The sequence below is a fragment of the Leiobunum rupestre genome, chromosome 7, assembly GCF_980474605.1.
Source record: "Leiobunum rupestre chromosome 7, qqLeiRupe1.1.hap1, whole genome shotgun sequence".
Lineage (NCBI taxonomy): Eukaryota > Metazoa > Arthropoda > Arachnida > Opiliones > Sclerosomatidae > Leiobunum > Leiobunum rupestre.
Genome location: NC_143390.1, coordinates 52,791,996 through 52,801,426, shown reverse-complemented (window position 1 = coordinate 52,801,426; position 9,431 = coordinate 52,791,996). Strand labels below are relative to the sequence as shown.

The 9,431-nt window shown below is 34.5% G+C and overlaps 1 protein-coding gene across 4 annotated transcripts in view; it reads right to left on the bottom strand.

Annotated features, from left to right (window-relative positions):
• Positions 1 to 2,229: 2,229 nt before the first annotated feature.
• LOC149937231 (alpha-(1,6)-fucosyltransferase-like) overlaps positions 2,230 to 9,431 on the bottom strand; it is a 45,679-nt gene continuing 38,477 nt past the window's right edge. For all 4 annotated transcript variants that reach the window (XM_090181596.1, XM_090181597.1, XM_090181598.1 and 1 more), the window contains 4 exons: positions 7,109 to 7,298; positions 5,288 to 5,506; positions 4,008 to 4,164; positions 2,230 to 2,942 (listed from right to left, as the gene is read on the bottom strand). In XM_090181596.1, coding sequence (XP_090037722.1) covers positions 2,586 to 2,942; positions 4,008 to 4,164; positions 5,288 to 5,506; positions 7,109 to 7,298 — 923 coding nt within the window. In that variant the 3' untranslated portion in view covers positions 2,230 to 2,585. The remainder of the gene's footprint in view (positions 2,943 to 4,007; positions 4,165 to 5,287; positions 5,507 to 7,108; positions 7,299 to 9,431) is intronic.

Genomic DNA, 9,431 nt, shown 5'->3' with positions numbered 1-9,431 from the left:
ATTTTGGGTAGGCCTATAGCCCCAGCATAATTTTTGCGACAACAATATAATAAAGTTCTATTGTTAAATTACCGTAAACGTAATGGGAAATTTCATGTTGGAACAACAGCAATTTAAAATTTACTGTTATAATGGTACTTCATATTTCTCGTGTCTAGAACAGGTTTTTACTTGCTACGGTTACAGGAAAAAATACCTGTAATTTTACAGGAATTTTCCTGGTAATTTTCTGCCAGGTAAATTCCTGTAAATTTTAACAGCAATTTTTAACAGTGTACTGGAAAAATAACGCCTTTGTACGAAACACGGTGTAACTTCAAACGGTCAAGTCCGTGTTTGGAAATTATGAAAACAAACGCGCGACCCTTCTTTTATTCAAGGTTAGTTAGTTTTTTGTAATTTAATTCGTTTTTTCAGTCGTATATTTTTATCAATTGTGTATTTAGCGTATTTAGTTTTCAAGCGTAATAGTTAATTTTTGAAGAAAAATTCGAGTTGTATACATCGTGCTCTTAAATTTAAGTTGGTCTAGGTTTTTAACTGGGTAGTCAATCCTTCGTAATTTATTTTAAACGTTTTCTCGACGGATTAAGATGTTTAATGCAGTTCATCAATTGGGTTTGTTTTTTATTTATAAAGAACCCTAACTATTCCGTCTGCGGTCATTTTTTGTACGCTGTAAGCCGTGTATTGCTAACGGTAAGGTGTTTTTCGTTTTTCCTTTCACATAATTTTTTCAACTTTCGGTATTTGGGTTTATTTATTCTTGATTTCAAAGTATTTGGATTAACTTGTTTGTTGGTTGAATATTCTTTTATATTGGTTATTTTGTGGTTTAGTTCGTCTAACTCACTGTTGTAACTACTTAATTTATATTATTCTTAATAAATTAAACTCGGTTGTTTCGTCTCAATTATTTTCATTTTAATTATAATTTTAAACGGGTGGGATTGAACCGGGAGGACGTTTTTAGTAAATAACTCTGAATTGTGGACATATCTTGAAGGGTCCTCTCGAGAAATTAATACCACTAGGGACCATTCTTCCGAGGAGAGGTATATTTTGGCTTGAAAACTTGTTTTCTTCACATAATATCCGCAACAATCTAGACTCTAATAGTCCCAGTTTACACCTGGCAGATTAAGATCACCGAGCATAATTGTATCTCCCGTAAAAACATTTGCAGGTGGTTTTTTAGTACATCATTCAGCTTCTCATGTGTTAAGATTGATCTATTGGGTGGAATGTAAATTATAACGACCATTCGTCTTTTGGTAAAATTTTAAGACTAAATCGTGTCGAATTTGGAAGAACTGGCTTTATTAATTAAAATTTTACCAACCCCGCGCGATAAATTGACGATACCTTCAGCTCGTCGCCGTTATATTGAAATTTATTTCATTCGAGATTGTCCAACTGCTAGGTTGTGAGAGTGAGTTGGAAAAAGGAGCGGAGAACCATTTCAATTGTAATTGTACTTTTTATTTATCACAAAGTTCATTTGGTTAGCTTGGACAGTGTTGAAACAAAAAAAAACCCACCGTCAGCGTGACGGTACTTAACTAACTCGTTAGTACTATATAACTTTAAATTGACATTGGAACCATCCAGCGTAAATAACAAAAATAATTTTCATTCTTACAGTTTTCGTAGAGTTAAGTTTCTAGACGTTTTGTCTTACAATTAGTCCATCTACAGTTCGCACACAAGCACTATGACACAACCACACACGGTTAAGTAGTTCCGGAATGTTCAGGCACTCGCGCTTCTACGCACATATAACAAATTTAAACCTTGAAACTTCGTCCGACCAACGGCCGAAATATTTAAATGAAAACAAAATTAAAACTTGAGATTGATACGAAGTTATCCCATAACTTCCGCGATACCAAGATATAAACTTATATTAACTATGACTAGAGTAAATGAAAATTCTATTAAAAAAGGGTTCGGTATTTTTTAACTTTATTGGACTATGTTGGAAAAATGTATTCTCAACTATATTATTTGCCTCAAAAAAAGAAATTACCGGCACTTTTATACAAAGTGTTAAAGAACACATGTTATTTACCGAAACAAATCACATTTAGAATTGGAATTTGATTAACTATGATTTAATCATCAGAATCGTAATTTAGTAATTGAAATGATTTAATCATTATAACCATTATTTAATCACTTAAACCAAAATTTAATCATTATTATCATTATTTTAAAACTATAACCCTGATCTAATCATTTTAATCATGATTTAATCTTTATAACAATGATTTTATTACTGGAAAAATTATTTAATAATAACAACTATGATTTAATAAAAACAATCATGACTTAATCTTATTTAATCTTTTGAGGGTGTCAAAATAATCCACTTTTAAATTTATCACTATGGCATACAAGAGGACCTTGACGTTTTTAGGGTTACCGAATTTTGAAACGAAATGAATAGTTTTTAAAACTACAGCCCAAGCTGTTTTAAGGTTTATTGTTCGATTAGAAATTACAATGAATACTTCAAACTGTAATTGAGATAACTGTTGATGTTAAAGCGCACCCCTAATTTTGGAAAATAAATTAGAATCGATCTATTCTTCAGTTATATAAATTTCCTTCGTTTTGAAATTCGGAATATTTCCCATTTTTCCAGTTCGCGCGTTCCTCCACACGCTGAACCCGTCTTCGAATTTGCCTCTCTTGGCTTCATCCTGGAAGGACATCGGGTCAGTTTTCTCCAATACATCTCCCGCAACGGCCGACAACTGATCGGGTCCTTCGTCGAGATGGCTGACGATGACCACTCTTTTCGGAGGCAGAATGTACGTGTAATGAAGTGGCACATCCAGAGAATAGACGCGAGGCACCGCTTCGGAATAGAGAGATTTCGGAGATTCTTCACTGGTTGAACGCAAGTAGCTTGAAAGTTCTAATGCAAGACGACATAGCTGAAAATCAACCATATATTAGAAAAGTTTTAATCAAAACTCAATTTCTTCTAATCATGATTGCTCCGTGTTCGCGGAATTCAGTTGGCTTGAAATGAAAGTTTTAAGTTTGACACTTTAAAGCTTTCTTTGCCTTTTGTTAGTCTTGTGACATATTGAAAAGCCACCAGTGAAGCTCTGAGGAATACAACTCCGGGGTTTAAGTTTTTGTTAAATTGTACTAAAATCGCCGGTAAGTGTAGAAACAATATTTAATAACTTATAACTTAAAAACTAATTTGTAATTAATTTTATCGTTCGAATATAAAGCTTAAAAATATCTTGACACGAGAGTAGCCAGACATGGATAAAACTGTAAGCGGTGTTATCGGTACTCTAGCTAAACTTGTATAATAATTGCATTTGACCAAAATTGATGTTGGTATTTCTTTACGAATCGAATGTACTGCAGCAGACACTAGCAAAATATTGAACCCTGCACTAATTTACAAAATTCATAAAACGAATGACTCGAACCAAATAGGTCTTCGAGAATTAAATAAATACGAAACACTTGAACCAAATAGATCTTCGAGTAAAAAGATGCAATTCTTGGCATTCAGTCCATAGGTGGTTTTTATTAACCGAATTTCCTGTGCACCGACTGCTTTGTGTTAACTAAAATATTAAACATTTCAGTCGAAATTAAGATTACAAATTATCTTAAGTAGTTTCGATTTATTTGAATGGTGGTCAAATCAGATAATGTTGAAATTAGTTATCGCTTTAATTAGTTGAAATAAAAAAATTGGGTTTTGTTACGACCCGTTTCGCGTTCGCATATATCTATGTAATAATAACCAGTAGTGATTGAGAAAGCCGCGTTGGAACCGGCAGCTTCGATTCCTTACCTCCAATTGTTTCCCCCGAAATTCGTTAGACTTACTAAACTTATTTTCTTCGAAAAAATGATTTAACTTAATAACTTTTACTGCAATGCTTTGCTATAAATATTTCTATTTCTAACGCTCGTCGTTACTTGAAACTTAAGACTGTCATTAGAATTGATTTTTGACGTAAACTTACACCGGAAGAAAGTGTGCAGACCAAATAATCGGTGTCGGCGAGTAAGTACAAATCGACCAGAAGACCATACAGTGACGCGTTGCTGTAGCGAGTAGCCGCGTTTTCAGTCCATTTTGTAATGCGCTCATCTTGGAACATAAAATTGTATCCAGGGTATCTATAAAACAATGTTATCATTGCTAAATATTCGTAATTAAAATTCAGTTAATATTAGACCCCGTTTTACGCTATAGCCCAGTTTACTCAAAGGTGACGCGTTTTTGGAAAATAGGGTAGAATTATCCTAACAGCTTTGTAAGCGACGGCGTCTATATCACAATATAAACGTTCTATAATGTAAGAACTAAAGAATTTTATTATCTTATTGTATTGAATCATAGACGAAGAACGGGTAAACCCTGGACACACGACGTACGCCTCTCTCCGCGAAAAAATGTAAGTGCCGTTAGAGGCGCTGCTTGTTTGTTTGCTGGTGCGCTCGCGCTCCCCCCTCCTACTCCTCCTCTCTTATCAATTTCCGTTTTCGAATCACGTGGGTCGTGGAGATCCCACACGTTCAAGCTAAGGCTTAGGAATTGGACTTGAATAAACGATGTATTCAAACGATAACGATGAATTTATTGATGAAATGTTTAATGGTGAGTACTATTAAAAATTCTGTATTTCACTCTTCCTAACTGCCTCAATATTATTTTTTTTGTAATTTAGACTGTGATGGCCTTAGGCATTGTAAAGATGTTAGGTGACAAAAACCTATTAATAGAAAATCATGCGATTATAAAAATAAGCACTTTCTACAATCAACACAGGATAAATATAAAATCATACTTAAAATTATAAATCCACGATGTTTTATTTATTTAGGGACAAAACACAGTAAATGGTCGATTATGTCTAATAATCTATTTACAAATAACACACTAAATGCAAGACTGATTTAAACTCGCAGGATAAGGCTTAAAAAACGGTGCGACTCACCTCACCTCGATTATGACCCCGAGACCGGAAATTAGAGAGAAACAAAAGTTCGCGCTTGCGCAGTAGCCGTTATTTTGATGACGGCCACTAGAGGCGCCAGCGTCGCGCACCAGCAAATTCCGAACAATTTTCAAAATCTCTCTACTGTGGAAGGCGTACATCGCGTGTCCAGGGTTGATTGAATAGACTTTTGATAAAATGACACAACAGATTCAGAGATAGTCTCGGGGTTGAAATATATTAAATGGCTTTCGAAATGATCTGTTAGTGAAATAAATAAAATGAGAAAGAGGCTATTGTACTTCTGTTTCAGTGCTTTGGTGGCGCCGGGGTCGTCGGTGGCCACGAAGACGTTCCTGGTGGTTCGAGAGATATTTTTCAAAGGCGAGTTACTGTGATTGGAAGACAGTTCAAGGGCCATGTCCATTTTGTTGAAATAGTGCTCAACCTCTAACATGTACTCGTCGTTGCTGTGAGATATTGCTTCTAAGCCCACTTTATCACTTCGTCTTATATGAATGCTACATCAAAACAGGAATAATTATTTGGTCATTATTTAGCCAAAACATTTATAAATTAACTTTATTGATCTTTATTATTTGACGTATTCTTTAGCAGAAGTATAAAAAAAGTAAATTCGTTTCTTAGAAAATGGCAAACACTTGCATTTTGATGGGTTGTCAAAATTAGATCAATAAAGAATTTTTTTTCGAAACGTTATTTTCCTGTAATTATGAAATTTTCGGGGCATATCTGTACAACACCTTATTTTGTATATTTCATAAAATTTTATAAATTATTACGACTTTGAATTTTATTAACCGTTAGGTATACAACACGTTTCAATGAGCATTAACCAAGGCCCTTTGAAATTGATCTTGATTTCACTGAGTTATGAGGTCATCAAAATTCAAAGTAAATTCCACCAAAATAGTTTCTTTTAAAATATAATATATCCAAACGGACGTTTCAGGATACAGCGAGACATTTTTGTATCAATTCAAAAGTTCAAAGGTGAACCATCAAGTAAGCGAGGACGGTTTCTTCCATGTCGAGGCTTTGATTGCCCTGAAAACCAAACTTCGGTTCGGCATTTCCAGTATTGTTGAAAAACAGGACTGTGGGTCGGTTTTCTGTTAGGTTTAAACAACTCACTAACTCGGAAGAAATACTATTTCATTTATCAAAAAATAATTCTATCATAACAGCGGATTTTTCACAAGAATGAAGTATTATTGTTTTTAATGAATAACTTTATAATTAGAAAGAATATTTAGAAACATTATAAAATGGGAAACCGTCCAAAAGAATGTTTTGAAATGAGATTTCTTTATCCTTTGTATATTTTAACGGAAAACCTTTCCCATATATTTCTTTATCGAAGCAGATAGAAAAATCTGGGCACTTTTGATGGTTTTGGGAATATTGAGCAGTTTCTTTGAATGTTCTTCGATTTTGGCGGTTTCTACGAATATTAGCCGTTTCTGGAAGCTTTTTTGGAATGTTCTAACCACGGTACGGGCCCTAGACATAACCTAGCCTGGTTCCTATCCGTAGACATCATCTCGAGGGGTCGGACATTTACCAAAATCCCGTACACTTAATCTAAAATCGCAAAATCTTTTAACTCTCTCTATGGTAAATTAAAATTGAAATACAAAATCACTTCAAAAAGTAATGATAAAATCGCCAAAATGTCTACGAAATCCCGAAATCCCGTACAAACTAATGACAAGTGTCCGCCCCCTCGCATCATCTAGCCTCTTTATTGGTTATTGATATAAATTTGCTTCTTGGCGGGAACAAAACATCATCTGGCCCCTTAACGGGCCCTTCAAATCATTGAACTTCGCATAATTTTTCCTTCTGAGGGGTAACCAAAATATTGGAATGTTAAAAAATCTGAAACACCAAAACGACCAATCGTAAGATAGTAAAAACCAAAAATACAAGAAACCAACTAAATAACTATTTTATGAAGTTAGTTTTGTAATTTGCAAATATAAATACAGGGAATACCCTCCGATTTAAGAGGGATGCGATACGGGGAAAAATGATACCTTCACAGAATCACAACAAAAATTGTACACCAACATCGACATCAAATAACCTCAGAGACTAACCCAATAATTGGACTTGAAAAATTGAGTCGTGTCTTGACGTCGTGGATGTGTTTCCACAAGTTCGCATTCGGCCTCAAAAGGAAGCCGACGAATTGGCCCCACCACCATGGCAGAGGGTCCACTGCGAGCCCCAAGAGTTCGTCTTTGATATCTCGAGGAAGCTGCGCAAGTTTCATTCTGTAATTTTTCTCTGTAATGCAGAAATTTTTAAATTAAACAAACGAACAAGCTTTTATCATCTTAATTACTTATATAATTTTCAACCAATCAAATTTAATTTAAGAAAAGTACGTTAACTCGAAGCCGAAAATCTCAAAACTGTCCCTTTTGAAGGTCCCCGATCAGCAAAATTCACAATGCTCTACCAAGAGCATGATTTTTTATCTATTGGCAAGCCTAATTGCTACACATTTTTTTAGAATTCTGCACGGCCATCGGCGGCTACACTGTACGTGAAACAATAGGTACAAAAAAAGCCTTAGTGGTTGTGTGCAGAAAGGGATTTCATTTTTTTTCGAAAAAGAATTTCGTATATTATAGTGCAGTCAATCTAGTAATTAACCTAAACAAAATGGCAACAGAAAGAATAAGAGTTTCTCGAAAAATCATAGTTATCACAGGTATCTCTGACGGGTTGGCCGGAAAATCTACTCTAAGGGCTGAAAACTGCACTTTTATTAGACTAAATTGTAACTTAATATATCTCAACGGATTTTGGCTAAAAAAAGGTACCTCTGTACCACTGTCGGTTTGGCCAAAATATCCACTTCAGTGCAAAACAGCCATTTTTTGGTTAGAAGATAAAAATTGTTATAAAGTATATCACAACGGATTTTGAGTAAAAATACGAAATCAGAAAAACCATAGTTAACTTTGGTTCCTCTTTTGGGTTTGACAAAAAAATACTTAAAAGGGCCAATCCAGCCCTTTTAAATGCATTTTTCTGTTAACTTAACCAAATTGTGAAAAACTGACAAAAGTACCGAAGTGCGCCATTCTGTTTTCGAGTTACTTATATACATAGTTTGCACCGAAGGGAGGGGCCTATAGTCTCCAAGGAAACTGGGAGGGCAATAAAAATTCAAACCATTTCGCGCGTAGCTACTAAATAGGTAGCCATTTTGTTGGTAATCTCGTCAAAGCTACAAAACGTATTAGATTTATGCTTTAAAATATAAATGGGCCCTAAACAAAGCTTGATAAGATTCTAAGGCCGGGTTATTTAAATAAAATATCAAATTACGACAGAAATATCTACGAAAAGAAGTTGACAAAGCTTATCAAAGTTAGGCCTTTGCGGTCATCCTTTTTACAATTACCTTCGCTATCAAATAAAATAAACAATTTTCGCTCTCCCTTGGTAATTGAACTACTCGAACAATTTTTAACCAGGCAGATAACCATTTTTAACGTGAAACTAATTTCTTAATCATTTGAAAATAATTAAAATCCGCAAACAGACGATTGAAACTGTTAACCCTCCCGTTTTACTAAGAAATCTACACCGGCAAAATGGCGGCATAGAACCGTTCATTCTTGCTCAAATTAAATATTTATTCTTGGTTCTTATATCTATACTTGGAACTGCGTCATTGATGACGTAGGGATGCAAACTATGTATAGGCCGTTGTTCATAAATTCCTTAAAGCGAAAGTAGGCTTTGGCGACAGCCATTCCTCTCGCAAGAAAGAGTTACAATTTGAAAGACCAACAGCCCTAAATTACGTAACCAATACTCAAACCCATCCCCCTCAATAACTAACCTAAGAAATATGTTATTAAATTTCTTTATTGTTCCACCTCTTAACTATTTATAAAATAAATGAGATGATTAAGTAACTAAAAATGTTTGGTTATTTTAGGTTTTTCTCGAAAAATCTTAACTCTACTTATTAGCCGACGCGACGATAGCAAGTCAGATAAATAAAACTCAAAATGAAACTACTGAAATATTACACAAAGATCTAGTTAAACTTCAGAATTGGTGAACCTCGAATAATATTCCAAGAAATGAGGACAAAACTTACGTAGTGACCAATACACGTAAGAAGAAAAACACAATTAATTTTCTCTACATAATAAATGGTTAAAGTTTTAAACGAAAGAAAAGCATCCGAGCTTTAAGAGCACTGACGAAATGCTGAGATTTCCAGATGAAATTCAAAATGCCACAAATAATCAAGCTTGAAATTTGGTTAAGGTCAAAATTACGAGGAATATAAGTTCACCTCAATGTTTTACAAAATTATATCTAACGTATGTGAAACCAAAGCTTGTATTTGGAGCTAGAGGCACGTGCCCCCTCCGAAATGTATGCTTGAAC